The following is a 16701-nucleotide window of genomic DNA, read 5'->3' on the forward strand; positions in this document are numbered from 1 at the left end:
ACAATTAAACTGTTCAAAACAAGACTAAAGACTCATTTCTATGCACTTGCATTCCATGACCTTCAGTAATACTGATGGTGTCCTCTTTGTGATTATATAACAATACTTCTATTTTTTATGTATATAACATTACTTCTATTTATTATGTATTTTATTTTATGTTCATATATTTTATTTCTATTTATGTTTTATGTTAATTTGTTTTGTTTTTCTTTTATTCTATTATTGTAAAGCACTTTGGCCACAGCATTACTATGTTGTTTTAAATGTGCTATATAAATAAATTGACATTGACATATACAGCTTTGTAGCCCGTCAACTTGCTTCTAAATAATGACAGTATAAATCACATAACAAACCCCTTTTAAACTACTGTACATCCTGTTACTTGCCACCAGTCTTCTGTAGAAAGCAGGCAAATGACAGCAGAGGACTGATATACAGTGGCAGTTTATGGAGATAATGCTGGGAACATTGTGTTGGCATTCTGATATAAGGAGGCAATGACATTTAGGTGGTGGAGCAACATATTTCACTAATCACAGACATTTGACTTCATTACAGTCTGTTGTAGAATGTCTGTGCTGACCAAAGAGCACAGAAGCGGAGCCTTCCTAGAATGTTTAAGGTATAAGTGCTGTGAGACTTGAAACGTGAGTGTCTATTGCTCTTTCGTGAAGTCTAGAACGGCCCACAAAACCCTGAGGATGATGCGTTTGGTTTAATTTCGAAGCCAGTCATGCCTGCTTTAATTTGAACCCAAATATAAGTTTGTGGCTGTTTCGTTTCACCAGCAGGATGAGACTATAGGGGGCTATTTTGTTTCGCACTCCCGTCACATGCCGTCCTGTTTTCAGCATTAATGTCCACGTTGACTCTAAAGAGGTAGAACCCACAGCTAAACAAACCCATTCCTCCTATTCAGCAGCAAGTCTCCTCTCAATTAAAGCCTTTGTTTTAACTGTGAAGTCGTTTGGAGAATCGGAGCCTTCCTAGAAGTGTTTAAGGGATAAGTGCTGTGAGACTTGAAACGCGGGTGTCTATTGCTCTTTCGTGAAGTCTAGAATGGCCCTCTGCTCAACTCAGCAAAGTTAAGGCTCAGTCAGAGTCAGATGTGGTCGAGGGAGTAAAACAGAGACTGTTATAAGAAGATATTTTTGCTATTAAATCTCTTTAATTGAACCTGGACTGTTGTGTGTGTAGTTGTGGTTGGGGTTTGGGGCACTGCAACATGAATCATTTTAAAACTTGGATTTTTTTGCACTTTTCCAGTACAGGTATACTGTGCAACCATACTTAGAAGTCATTGTTCTGTGCTTTTTTACAGCAGAAACTAAATTTATACAAATTAAATTTATGTAGATCAACTTCAAGTGAAATCATCTTAGTATGCCACTTATTTGTTTTTTTTCCAACATTAATGTATTCTTTATGTTATAATTCACCCAGGGCTTTCTGTTAATCTTTATGTTGTCTACAGTAGAACTCCTATATCCACAAGTGATACGTTCCAAGACCTACCATGGACGCATGAAACCGCACATAGTAGCAAAACCTATGTATCAGTCGTTTTTTGTTTACATACGTATCTATAATAAAGTTTAATTGAAAAATTATGCACAACAAGACATTACCAACATTAAATAATGATAAAATACATTGTACATTATTTTACTAGTGCTCTCAACTCTTTCTTTCTCAAATGAACAGGATTCTGAAGTTTTAGGTCAACCCTTTGAGGATTGCCTTTTAAGCATTTCTTTTTTTGTTTTTGCTTTTTTTTTTTTGATAGGTGGTTTTCATGGGTCTACTCCCCAGTCTCAGAATTTTATATATTTTAAGCATTGTTTAAGACTAGTTTGAAAAATCAATTGAATCCAATTATTTACAATTTTTTTCTAGGTATACCAACAGATGTGTCCAAGCTATTTTAGAATATATGTGTAGAATATGCAACACTTGATCTCTTCTCATACTTGCTTTGATAAACTCAATAAAAAATCAAAAAGCTGACCCCCATGCAATGCCGTTGTGTGCAGCAGCACATCCAGACGCTGGCAGCACACACACCTCTGCCTCAGAAATCACTGAGTGACCATCTGGCTGTGTGCTGACGGACGCTGTTCTGGAGTCACAAAATGTAGTAGTGGATGCTGTGAGAGATGTGGCCAATGTACTAAGGAATATAAGGGCTGTACTATGTTATACTGACCACAATTTAAATTTATTGGTTAAAAATAAATACAGCATCTGATTACTTGTTTTTACATTCTACTAATTACATTCAAATGAATCTATCACGCTGTCTTATTTGCCTGATCATTTGGTGGGTTATGGTTAGGTTCGTTGTACCACTTCTCTTCAGGTACGGGCAAGCTGCGACACATTTTCTGTGGACTATAGAGCAGCACATTAAAGGAGTGGAAATGCATTCTATTTACATAAGCAAATTCATTCTCTGAAGGTACTTTTATTGTGTAGCATTGGCACCGAGTGACATAATGGACCAATTCTCTTCTCTTTACATGGCTATTTGAAGTGACTCACTATCTTTAAAAGAACTGCTTGCCTTTTGCCGCACTAGTTGGAAAAAGCACCTGTGACTGTATAGAGCTGCAGTTTTTATTGGTTCTCCAGCTATATATGATGTAATGCTAGTTCATTCTTTCGGTGAATTATCCCTGGCTGATGCAACTTGTCCGGTGCCGTTGCAGTAGCAATGTGTGTGCAGCTAACCACTCTGATTAGGTTTGGAAAACCGGACATTGCTGCGAATTGTGCTTTAATGTTTCACAATTCAACCATAGTGTATGAAAATCTTATCTATCTGGATGACAAGCGGACAATACCATCCTATACAGCTGGCATGGAGCGACTCTGTGATGTTTGTGAAATACCTGATCAGTCAGCAAGTTCAAGTTGAAAAGCTCCTGTGGTTAAAAACCCAAGAGAACTTGCAAAGGAGCAGGTAGAGTACAATTCCTCAAAGGCTGCCTTTGTAAAGCCGGCTCCAGTTCAGCACACAGCTCCAAGAGGATAGCTCTTGGAAATCGAAATCGACTTAGAAGCCAGTCATCATTATCTATAAGTATGCACTCTCTTCTAATTCTTCCATTAGCGATGTCTTCTAACAATGCTAAAGTTGGAATAGTTTAGCCGTAACATGCACCATTATATTGTTACAGAATGATTGCAATCAAGTGAATTAAATTTGTGAATGATATGCAGTTGATTTTGGTATATTTGATAAATCCCACGTCATTGGTGCAAATATGAAAAAGAAAGGTAAATGACACAGAAACAGTAGCACTGCTTTGACCCTGGGTGCCACCAGTTTGCAAAATTGAGCGGAAACATGCATATGCAAGGCATGGGGCAACCGTGAAAATGTGCATGGCTTTACACCAAGTTTAGTTTTTATACATCTCAAAGTGTACGAGGAAACGGGCGTACACAACATTTTTGTGTGTATGCACCATTTATGCATGAGTCCTCTGGACATCAACACAAGTTGGTCTACAATAGAATTAAAATCTTGAAGTACTTCTTTATATTCTTTGCTCTGTGCTCCAGTAAACACAAACTATCATCAATACACTAATAATCCAATTACCCTTCATTCACTCAGAATATGGAAACAATGCAGGAAGCACTTTATGACAAAGAAGCTCTTACCTGTTGCACCTCAACATGAGAACCACACTTTTCCACCCTCTCAAATATACACAGTATTTAATGATAAGAAAATGTCTGGGATTAAATAATTTAAAGACATCAATAATGTTTTTGCATCCTACAAGCAGTTAAGCTTCAAATTTAACTTCTCATCAACAAAATGTATCCATTACTTTCAAGTTAGAAACTTTGCTAAATGAAACTGCCCAATTTTCTTCACCACCCACCTATTTCTGTTCCAGAAGAAACATTGAACTGTCTTGAAGGCTTAGGTAGAATTTCCACAATTTATAAAAACATTTCCTTCCAAAGATCTTTCTTTTTTTTACAAATCCCATACCAAATAGTATATAACAGTCATATGACACAGCAACTGGATGGACACAGAGACACTTGTCTTTTTATTAAGGTAGATTTAATTACCCTTTAAAAACATTAGACTTGGTTTGTGGCAAGGTGTCTTCTTCAGAGCAGGTCTCTTCAAGACGCTGCCTTCCAACCACGTAAAGTCTTATTGGATTAGAGAAACAAGCATTTGCACAGATTTTTATCATGAGATATGAAGGCTTTCAGCTCCTCCAGCATCTGGTATTTCTCTGAATTTGTCAGTATGGGAACGTGCTGAATTTAATTACCTACTTCTTTATTACGTTGAGTTTCATTTTGATGGTTTTACTATTTTTGTAGCACTATATTTTTGTTGTTCACACTATTACATTTTGTCTTTTGTGGGAGCTGGAATATATATTGAGACCTAAAAAAGCTCTCATTGTGGTCTCCGTGGGACATGGCAAAAGCAGGTCATTATTTTTAAAGGTCAGTATCATGGACTTCCAGGTTGTCCAAGGCTATCAATTCAAAACAATTTTCTGAGTGTGTGTAATTTGAATTTAAAATCTAGGCTGATGGCTTACTGCTGTGATTTTTTGGAATGTGAGTTTTGAATAGAATTAGGCATGCTGATGATTGAATGCCCTACTGGTTATGAACTTGCAAATGTATTTCTGACAGAACAGAACGTTAGTTTTACGTTTTAAGGTTTGTTCGGATTTTCTTCGTATGTTGCAGTTTACTCCATTCTTGAATATGAGTTGTGCTTTTTTCTCCATCTCCTCATCCTAAAAGAAAAATTTTTCTTATCCATTTTGTATCTGTGGCCTAACACTTAGAATTCCTGCTGCCAGAGCGTTAGTCACACTTTTTGGTTGCTTTTCTTCCCATTTCTCTAGAAATATAGTCCCATGATATATCTCCCATTCACAAACAAATCTAGTTATAGATCCACTACAAGTACACTCAATATGCAGGTCCCTGCAAATCAATGATGAGAAAATCCTGTCAGCTACACCATTTGTAAAGATATTCAGAGTATCACACAATTCAGTAGATGGCAAGCATCAGCTTTAAAGGTCACATAATAAAAACACTGTGGTGCTCTGCCATGATATGCACCTTGTTTTCTGATGTACCTAGCCCATTACTTTATACATAGGTGCATCTCAGGTTATTGTGGTCTTGGGTTATGGCCAACCCACAAATAGAAATGAGCACACAAAAATGTAAATTTTTGAGATAAGTGAATTTCAAGTAATTTTAATCTACTTTGTCCTGTTGTTTAATTGTCACCATAGCAAACTAATTTTGATGTGGGTGAATAATAACAGTGAGGAGTAGTACTGCATACTACAGACTTTGTTACCATTTTTAGTCATTAGCTAGAAGCACGCAGTACGTACGTTACAACTTAAGCAACTTGACTGGACAATAATCTGCTGCGTATCATTCCCAGTCACGACTGCATGTCTTGTTCCCTTGCTGGTCATAGGCAACTTTGCTAATCCTCGTTGCACGTTTTTTTTAATAGTTAAGGGTACTACTAGCATCAACAAGTACAGGTCAGGAATCAAGTCTGGACAGGGTTCATTATCTGATATGATAATAAAATACAGGGAAAAATGGTAAAAAAGTTATAAACTCTATGTGTGAGCTGTTGAGTCTTTATTACTGTAGTTGTGAGATATTATATATAATACTAGGGGGTTCCCCCCTGCTCGCTTTGCTCACCAACCCCCCCGGCCTGCGCTACGCACCAGCCACTTCGCGTCTCTGACGCTCGTGTTGTGAAGAGTGGGGGCTGAAATCACCCCAAGGATGTGTGATCACTCCTCCGAAACCCCCTCTTAAACGGTGATACAATGGGAAACAAATAGTTTTTTTTTTTTACCTCCTCTTTGCTTGATCAGCTGCTGGCTTGCTGCTGTTGCCATGCATCTTGCACGGTGCGTCGAACATTTAAAAGCCTGTACAGCAGCTGTCCTACTCTTTGTCTTTTATTTCTGGCGCCAGGCGTGGTTAAATCTTTTGGCACAAAGTCTCATCTCGCAGGACATGAGTTCTTGATATTTTTTTGTTTATAATTTAAAAACGTAATATGAATCTGAAAATCTAACAATATCACATTAAAGTTCGATAAATTCTGAAAAGAATGATACCAAACATATATATGTAGGTTTTAAAATAAGCCCAATTTAAAGCGTGACAAAAAAAGTGACATAAAAACATCACATAAAATCGTTGCACTTTTAGGCTTAGGATTTTATATTTACAGTATAGAGTAGATTAACATACAGTTAATTTGTATTTTGAGGAAAGTATCCACCTAAAACTTTATAACAGCTGGCATTAAGACCAAAATTATAGTTTAGATTTCTGTTTATTTCCTCTCATGTTGTTAATATTTCTGGTTAACAGGGAAATTGTCCATTTAACTGTGGAGAAGTTCATGGACTATTGTAATTTTTGTGTCTGTCTTTGCCCTTCTAGAATCAAAGAAGCACAGGATTCTGTCAATAAACTGACAGCAGAAAAGAAGATTGAAACTAAGAAGACAAACCCCAACAGCCTAGTAAGTCATTGTCTCCATTATATGTCCAATACTTGTTACCTGGCTTTTGTGAGGGTGGCCTTGTTTATTTTCAATTGTGTTCGCATACCTATTGTAAAAGTCCATGTCTGTCTGTCAGCTTGTCTCCATGAAACAGCTCACTCCCCATGTACCAATTTTATTGAGATGTGTCACATTTAGTCTTCGGTGAAATGTGTTGAGAATGTTCAATTTTCGTTTGCACTGTGCAAAATTTTTAATTTTCAAAATCTCCCATTGAAAAGCATTGGCAAATTTGCCATCTCATTTTTCATAAAACAGAGAAGCATTCTGGGTGACCTCAACTAGAGAATTAGTTTACTGTTTCAGTTTTACCTGAGAGCAATTGCTTGAACTTGGATAGTTTGCACATTTTCCTGTTTTACTTATCTGATAACCACTTAGGTGCCCACTAACGCTGGGCAGAGCAGGCATGGAGCTAACAGCTGACACAGCAGTGCCCTTCTCCTGTTGCTTTACGTAATAAGTTAACACTAGGAGTACAAAAAGTCACTTCTCTGAAAAAAATGGAAAGGGAAGGTAAAAATGTAACCCTAATATAATATGAATTGATAGAACAATATTATCTGCAAATTATTATTGTAAAGAACCAACATTATCAACTTACAGCCAAATGGTATTTGAACTAATTAATAACATGTCAAAGATGCAGCTGCCCTAACTCATATGAACATAAGGCAGGTTTAGAAATGGACAGGGGCTTCAATGGATTTAGCCCCAGATCTTAAAGGCCTGGACATACACAAACAATTGCAGCAAGTCTCTGATCTTCTTGCCCATTGTGCCCCATTTATATTCCTGTTGTGCAATAAATTATTTATTTTCCAAGTTCTTCGTTATATAATTTATTGAGTTACAGTGATCCCTCGCTATATCGCGCTTCGCCTTTCGCGGCTTCACTCCATCGCGGATTTTATATGTAAGCATATTTAAATATATATCGCGGATTTTTCGCTGCTTCGCGGGTTTCTGCGGACAATGGGTCTTTTAATTTCTGGTACATGCTTCCTCAGTTGGTTTGCCCAGTTGATTTCATACAAGGGACGCTATTGGCAGATGGCTGAGAAGCTACCCAGCTTACTTTTCTTTCTCTCTCTCTTGCGCTGACTATCTGTGATCCTGACGTAGGGGGTGTGAGCAGGGGGGCTGTTCACACACCTAGACGATACGGACGCTCCTCTAAAAATGCTGAAAGATTATCTTCACGTTGCTACCTTCTGTGTGCAGCTTTTAAGTATGCTGCACGGTGCTTCGCATACTTAAAAGCTCAAAGGGCACGTATTGATTTTTTTATCTGTCTCTCTCTATCTCTCTCTCTCTCTGCTCCTGACGGAGGGGGTGTGAGCTGCCGCCTTCAACAGCTTTGTGCCGCGGTGCTTCACATACTTACAAGCCAAACAGCCCTATTGATTTCTTTGCTCCTTTGAAGAGGAAGATATGTTTGCATTCTTTTAATTGTGAGACTGAACTGTCATCTCTGTCTTGTCATTGAGCACAGTTTAAACTTTTGAAAAAGAGACAAATGTTTGTTTGCAGTGTTTGAATAACGTTCCTGTCTCTCTACAACCTCCTGTGTTTCTGCGCAAATCTGTGACCCAAGCATGACAATATAAAAATAACCATATAAACATATGGTTTCTACTTCGCGGATTTTCTTATTTCGCGGGTGGCTCTGGAACGCAACCCCCGCGATGGAGGAGGGATTACTGTACTGTGTTTTAAATAATATTAGCTAGATTACTTTACTTTTTTCCTTTCATAGGTTAATATTGACACTGATTTATGCTAGTATTAGACTTAATGTATTAATAGATATTTTTCCTTTGCTAATTTTTTATACTACCCTATTGGGTACTTTCAAAATTGTTACATTTAAGAAACTTGAACAACAATCAGGCACAGACCCTCCATCACTAACATATAGTCATATGAAAAAGTTTGGGAACCCCTCTCAGCCTTCATAATAATTGACTCTACTTTCAACAAAAAAAAATAACAGTGGTATGTCTTTCATTTCTTAGGAACATCTGAGCACTGGGGTGTTTTCCAAACAAAGATTTTTAGTGAAGCAGTATTTAGTTGTATGAAATTAAATCAAATGTGAAAAACTGGCTGTGCAATAATGTGGGTCCACCTGTAATTTTGCTAATTTGAATGCCTGTCACTGCTCAGTACTGATTACTTGCAACACCAAATTGGTTGGATTAGCTCATTAAGCCTTGAACTTCATAGACAGGTGTGTCCACTCATGAGAAAAGGTATTTAAGGTGATCAATTGCAAGTTATCCTTCCCTTTGACTCTCCTCTGAAGAGTGACAGCATGGGATCCTCAAAGCAACTCACAAAAGATCTGAAAACAATTGTTCAGTATCATGGTTTAGGGGAAGGCTACAAAAAGCTATCTCAGCGGTTTAAACTGTCAGTTTCAACTGTAAGGAATGGAATCAGGAAATGGAAGGCCACAGGCACAGTTGCTGTTAAACCCAGCAGGTCTGGCAGGCCAAGAAAAATACAGGAGCGGCATATGCGCAGGATTGTGAGAATGGTTACAGTCAACCCACAGATCATCTCCAAAGACCTGCAAGAACATCTTGCTGCAGATGGTGTATCTGTACATCGTTCTACAATTCAGCGCAATTTGCACAAAGAACATCTGTATGGCAGGGTGATGAGTAAGAAGCCCTTTCTGCACTCACGCCACAAACAGAGTCGCTTGTTGTATGCAAATGCTCATTTAGACAAGCCAGATTCATTTTGGAACAAAGTGCTTTGGACTGATGACACAATAATTGAGTTATTTGGTCATAACAAAAAGCACTTTGCATGGCTGAAGAAGAACACCACATTCCAAGAAAAACACTTGCTACCTACTGTCAAATTTGGTGGAGGTTCCATCATGCTGTGTGGCTAGTTCAGGGACTGGGGCTAATGTTAAAGTCAAGAGTCGCATGAATTCAACCCAGTATCAACAAATTCTTCAGGATAATGTTCAAGCATCAGTCACAAAGTTGAAGTTACGCAGGGGTTGGATATTCCAACAAGACAATGACCCAAAACACAGTTCGAAATCTACAAAGGCATTCATGCAGAGGGAGAAGTACAATGTTCTGGAATGGCCGTCACAGTCCTCTGACTTGAATATCATCGAAAATCTATTGGATGATTTGAAGCAGGCTGTCCATGCTCAGCAGCAATCAAATTTAACTGACCTGGAGAGATTTTGTATGGAAGAATGGTCAACAATACCTCCATCCAGAATCCAGACACTCATCAAAGGCTATAGGAGGCATCTAGAGGCTGTTATATTTGTAAAAGGAGGCTCAACTAAGTATTGATGTAATATCTCTGTTGGGGTTCCCAAATTTATACATCTGTCTAATTTTGTTATGATGCATATTGCATATTTTCTGTTAATCCAATAAACTTAATGTCACTGCTGAAATCCTACTGTTTCCATAAGGCATGTCATATATTAAAAGGCAGTTGCTACTTTGGAAGCTCAGCCAATGATAACCAAAAATCCAAAGAATTAAGAGGGGTTCCCAAACCTTTTCATATGACTGTACATCACATTTTCACACACTTGAATTGTGTGTATGAAAGCCATTGAGCCTCCACAAAGCCGCTGTGCTCCATTTGTAACTCCATTGTAAAGTGCTGTTTAAAAACACATATTTAATGTTGTCTACTAATACATGGAAGTTGTAATCTGTTATTGCTGTTTTAAATATGACTCATTGTTGCAAAACTATTTAATAAACAAAACCAGTAAATAAAGATGTGAAATGCTCCAACTTTCCTATCAGTTAACTTTGTGGTCCAACACACCTGAATGTTATGCCATGCAGACATTGTCTAACTTGTTATGTATTTAGCAATCAAGATCATTGTAAAAAAATGATAAAAAGGCAAGGTGAAATCATGGAGACTAAATGAAGTTATCCTTAGAGATCTAGAACATTCAATAAGCCTTTCCATCATAGCCCAGGGGTTCACAAATGTAATCTCCTTCTACTACATCCACAACTATTCACCATTCTTTCAACAGCATGAGGATTAGTTTTACTCCCATTTAGTCTAGATTACCTTGTACTGTGACATGTGTCTTCAAATTCTCTTTCTTTTATAGTACCACATAGAAATATACAGGTCAAGATACAATGTGGACTGCACACTGGCAGAACAGCAGATGTGCATTACTCTATCCCCTGCAGTAGCCATTCATCTCTGCTGCATGATAGAGGCAACTTATCAGTCCAATAATATGACAAGGACAATGTCATTCATCACTTGGTCTTTCGTGGAAACTTGTCTGATTTCTTTTTCTGACTGGGTATTGCTTGTCATCTTCCTGCAGTTTCTGACTGAGTCCATGTGCCTGTCTCAAAGGAAGAATGTGTCATTTGGTTTCTTACCTTAAAAGGACTGTGGCCTCCCTGGAGGACCTATCATACTGTGCTCTACTGGATATGTCAAAGATCACCATTTAGCAACTGTGTGACTCCATCTCATGATGTGTGCCCACTTTTTTACCAGCTGTCGGGGCTTCTACCATGACGGTTCTTCTTTGCTTTCCTTTTCAGATTTTTTATTCATGTGGCACCTGTTCTGTACACTGGTTTCCATGTACACTGAACTACTGCAACTATTTTTTGTCACTGAGTGTATATCACAGTCTAATACAAACATTTTCAGCCTGTAACATGATGAGGTTATCTGTAATAAAAGTGAGAATACAAAATGACAACAGAATGTCTTCACTCAACCGATCACAAAACACAGAAATAAACATTAACAATGTGTTCTATCTAACATTGCAAACAAAAACTCATTAATACATTGCTGACACCCAGAAAACTTCAGGTGCAAGGCAGGAAACAACCTTGAACAAAGCACCAGCTCATCAGAGGTGCACACAACTTTACTCATTCACACACACACTGGACCAATTTGGAATTGACAACTAAATTAACAGACACATCTTTTTGTGATCAGGGAATCAGACTGTCCAGAAGAATATCCAGACGGACTTGGGGAGAACATGCAAAATTAACACAAACTAAGAATGGACATGGTTTTTGAGCTCAAGATGTTGAATCTGAGAGACAACAGCACTAAACACTGTACCAATGTCCATTCAAATGTAAAACTGAAACAAAAATGCAAACTATTTAAGATTTTGATGCATATAAACATACAGTATATTTCTAAATATTTACTATTAAACAAAAATATTTTTTTCCATGTACAAAGGTAAATCAAAACCTAAAGGCAATTTGGAAATTTTGCAGTAACCACAATGGATAGAAACTGATGCAATACAAGAATAATTAGTAGTCAGTATGTCACTGTGAGTTTTACTGATAAAGTATAAGTAACTGCAACGAGTAGAAGCTGACTTAATACAACACGTTTGCATTGGCTTATGAGTAGTTTGAACCTACACAGTGCAGCACTCTGCCTTTAAGTCAAATGAACATGGATGCTTTGTTACGGGATTGCACCATTGTTGAACAGCACACCATATTAAGATTCCTTTGTGCAGAAGGAGTTTAACGTGCCGAAATTTACTGGAGGATGTTGGCTTGTGCAGATCAGTAAGCTTTTTGGGTACCCGTCTTGCACAAACTTTTAAGTCATCATGCACGATGTCATGTGCAGATCCATAGCTGATATCCAAATTTATATCAACAGTGGACAACGTAATATGTCTGCCTTCTGTGATGAAGGTTTTAGCCATGTCAGTGTGGGCTTGTGTGTGTGATTTGATGGTCAACAAGAAATGAGCTTTATTCGTCCTGCTTTAACACTAGAATCCCTGAAGCCTATGAAAAAACTCCTGGCCAACAATAAATTTCTTCGCACCTCTCCAGCAGTGTCTTTTGTTTTGTAAATGTGTCAATCAGTACAAGCAGCAAGTAGCCTGCTATCCCATCCCCCCACTGCCACAGCTCACCTCTGGCAAAAAGTTCTCTGAGTTAAAGGCTCGTTATCTGCGTGTGACATGCCTAGAGTTGTATAAGGTAAATAATATATCATTATTTGGAGTGCATACATTTCATGTATGTTCCGTGTCTACAACCAAAGTAAAAACTGGAACCCAGAACCTTTTGGTTATAAGGCAGCAGTTCTTACCTCTGCACCATCCAAGAAGACATCAACTTTCTGTCGATTGACATTTGAGCTTGGGTTTTTAACTCATTGACAACAACGTGTAAATTGAATGATTTTTTTTTTACTTTGGTTATATTCTTGGATTAAAGAGCATGTATTTATTTGATATTTGGACTAAAGACTTCACACACAGAAAAATTTCTGTTTTAGTTATGTGTTCAGCATTTCTTGCCTCGCATTTCCTTTCATCCTACACTTACACAGATCGTTGTAAACAAGGAACACACATGAAATGCATGTGTTCCAAATAATATATTATTTACCCTCTACAACTCCAGGCAGCTGGACTTGAGCTCTGAGAATCTTCTGTGCAACTTGAGCTCTGTCAAGGCAGGGGCAGGGGATGGGATTGACACATTTACAAAACAAAAAACGCTGATGGAGAGGTGCGAAGGAATTTAAGATGGCCCAGGATTACAAGTTTTTTCGTAGGCTGTTTACCTGTGCTCACCCTAGGCAAGACTAGCACACTGAATGAAATTAATCTAAACCAATAATATCACATAACAAATACAGACATATGCAGCACTTTTACGCTCAATGCTCCTCATAAATGAGGACACTCATTTTGAAAATGATTCATTTCTCAGTGAACACCAGCACAATTGGCAAATTCTGACAAAACTGAGTTTTATTAAACTTTTTTTATTAACAACATAAAAACTTGGTTACCAACATCATTAGTATAAGAAACTAATACATTTTATTCAAATGAGGTGTTGCAAAATTGAATACACCCTACAACAAATTCCACCAAATCTAATATTTTAGACGGCCTCCATGATTTTTAAGAACAGCACCAACTCTTCTAGACATGGAATAAACAAACTGATAACACACCGCCACAACTATCATTTTCCATTCTTGGAGAATGAACTCTTTCAGAGCCTGAATGCTAGATAAAGAATGATGCTCAACCTGCCTTTTCAGAATGCCCCACAGGTGTTTTACTGGGTTGAGGTCAGCTTGGATACTGAATTACTTTCACCCTGTTCTTCCTCAGAAATGCCAGTAAATGAAGATTTTTAAGAGTGGAAAAAATAAGCATTCGACCTTGGGAGCAGTTCGTCTTGAGAATCGCACATCAAAAATTGCTGCGCACTGCCATCAACAATAATTTCTTGATAATTTTGTTTAATTACTAAGTCTTGAACACTGTTTGGCAAAGCAGGAGCACCATTGTTGTTTTGAACATAACAAATGGTTCGTTTCAGCGAGTCTTTTCTAGGAAGCAATACCGTGACATTGGCATGTGCCTCTGCAACAATGAATACAACAATTTGTTGTGGTCGTTCGTTTGTGGTTATTGCATGTTGCCGGATTTGATCAACCAATCCCGGTCTTGCAGCTTGAGCTGCATGATTATGCTTAGTTACCACTTTTACAACTGGGCCTTCCAAACACGTCCTTTGCAGATGGAACGTTTTTCACAGACCCAGATTCCATGTTGTTCATCGACTGTTTTCTTTGAATGTGTGTTTATTATCATCTATCAATTTTCTTTTACCTCTGATTAACGAAATTCTTTCCGCCATAGTGAAATTTTATAAAGTTGGTTTTAGGTTTAGTCACAATGCAAAAATAACGCTTTAAGAGAGAAAGTAATACACAATGCGGTGAGTGGTGACGCAACAGTTCTGATATTGTGCTGTCTGCGAGGACACGCACCACCAATAATCAAGCAGCGAAAACCGAAAATGCAAGTCTTGAAACGGCCGTAGTGCTGGCAAAAAAACTGAGCAAAATCCAGTACAATCGTACAATAGTATATCACGTAACACGGATTAAATTTTAAGTACAATACTCACCTTTTATGGAGGCAATCACGCATACTATTTTCAGTGGAACACGTTGATCTGTGAGTCGTATAAGAACACTACCTAAATGAAATTTTTTTATTTTCAATGTTGGGTAAGGTTTATTAAATTTTTAATTGCAATTATAGATATGTATATAAATACCGGGGCAAAGTATAGTGGTGGTGAAATGTGGGATGGAGGCAAAATATGTTGGGGCGAAATGTGCTGGGGTCAACTTATGCGGACGCCCTCAGCCCAGGGTGAAACTACATACCTGGGAGGAACTCAGAGGTTGATCCTCTGACACACATGCATGACAAGTCTCAATTATAGTCACCTTTGTCAACATGAGCCCTGGTAAATACTAAACGGGACTTTTTTGTGCATGGACTTTAACAGTGACTTCCTTTGTGTACGAGACCCTTGCATGCCACTTGTCTTCAGCGTACATAATATTGCATCACAGGAAACAGTAACCCCAGTTTGGCTTTCTACTGCTTTATATAACTGTGATGAACTTGCTTTTTCTTCTCAGCTCTTCTTATCACAAAATGCTCATGTCAAGGTTTTTGTTTCTGAGTATGGCTTGGATGTTTCAGAGAGCTTGCCACAAGTCCATCTTTTTTGAAGGCCTGAATCACTTTTGCTATTGTATTATGACTGATTAGTAACGCTTACTCATTTTCTTGCAGCATTAACCTTTTTTGTGCAAAGGAATGATTTACTTTCTAAAGTCTTGTGACATTTCTCCTTCATTTGGTGCCATTATTGTCAGCATTGAATGGGAGGGAATTTTACATGTTAAATTCCCCCGAAATTGTCAGTTATCTGGTGGTCGTCTGCATGATGATTGATAAGACGTGTTTTTGAATTCCTGTTAATTTTATCAAGTGTTATTCCTAAGACCTTGATTGGGGTGGACTTATTTTTGCATAATTGTCTTAAATCGTTTTGATAAAAAAATTCCAGTTTTGTTTTTTGTACTGACAAATCTCATTTTCAACCAATAAAGCAGATTTGCTGGAATGTTTTGTGGTGTAGGATCCCATAGAAAGAATTAATTGTAAAGGGAGAAGGATGATTTTTGAAAACTCTTTTGAGGGTCTACTTGTTTATGCTGAGTACTGTAATTGTGAGTAGGTCTCGATGCAGAACTTAATTTTAGACAGATTAATCAAGACATTAGCACATCACTGTGTATGCTTTATGCTATTGGTTGTTAATTGAACTCTGGTTTTTAAAGTTATAAATGACCATGACCCTTTTAAAAATCTAAAGACCAACAAACTGTTTAAAATTCCAGAATTGGTCTAAATGGAATTCATTTGCACCCTGGTGATGTCCGTGGTGAAAGGTGATTATCCTGTAACTGGTAGGGTGCATGGTGGTGCAGCAATTCAAGCTGCTGGTTCATGTCCAGCCCAGTCAGTATTTTTGTACAGTTAGTAGGTTCCTCAAATATCCATTAGGATTGCTTTGGGTACCCCATGTCATTCTACATCCCACAAAATGAGTTGGTTGCATTCAAAGTCTAGTCCTAATTGGCCTGGTATGAGTGTGCATAACAGATTACCAGACTGTCCAGTTTAGTTTCTGCTTTGAGCCAAATGTTGCCAAGGTAGGTTTACATTAACCCTTTGACTTATGCTCACTGATGAGCCTAGCAATTGTGAAGCCCAGTTATGCCCTAAAAAATGGTCATTCCCACACAGTGGGGCTATGCACAGGTTCTCACAGCTGTCTACAGGAAAATGTGGGTTTAGAAAGTGACCACATATGTGCTTTACTTAAATGAAAGCTGTGAAAGATTTTCTTTTTAATGATATTTCTATTAATTAATATCATGCAGAGGAAATAACATTGGATTCTGGCCTTAGTTCTTACACATTTTTTCTTTGGTTTATGCATGTCTGCCACATCTGACCTTAGCATGGCAATGATGGTTATAAAAAGTACTACTGTAATTAGAACTATGTAATCTGAACTATATTTTCTAGTTGAATCGGGTTAGTGGCTTACCATGAATGCTTTTCTTCCTTCTTTTGGTCAGTTTAACTCATTCCACATTTTCACAATGTTGACTTGGACTTAAGGCTCATAGAAAATCAT

The 16701-nt window shown here is 37.8% G+C and overlaps 1 protein-coding gene across 2 annotated transcripts in view; it reads left to right on the plus strand.

Annotated features, from left to right (window-relative positions):
• LOC114667097 (formin-like) overlaps positions 1-16701 on the plus strand; it is a 613004-nt gene that overhangs the window by 578834 nt on the left and 17469 nt on the right. For both annotated transcript variants that reach the window (XM_051920062.1, XM_028822231.2), the window contains one exon: positions 6499-6580. In XM_051920062.1, the coding sequence (XP_051776022.1) occupies positions 6499-6580 (82 nt within the window). The remainder of the gene's footprint in view (positions 1-6498; positions 6581-16701) is intronic.

Source organism: Erpetoichthys calabaricus, chromosome 16, assembly GCF_900747795.2.
Source record: "Erpetoichthys calabaricus chromosome 16, fErpCal1.3, whole genome shotgun sequence".
Classification (NCBI taxonomy): domain Eukaryota; kingdom Metazoa; phylum Chordata; class Cladistia; order Polypteriformes; family Polypteridae; genus Erpetoichthys; species Erpetoichthys calabaricus.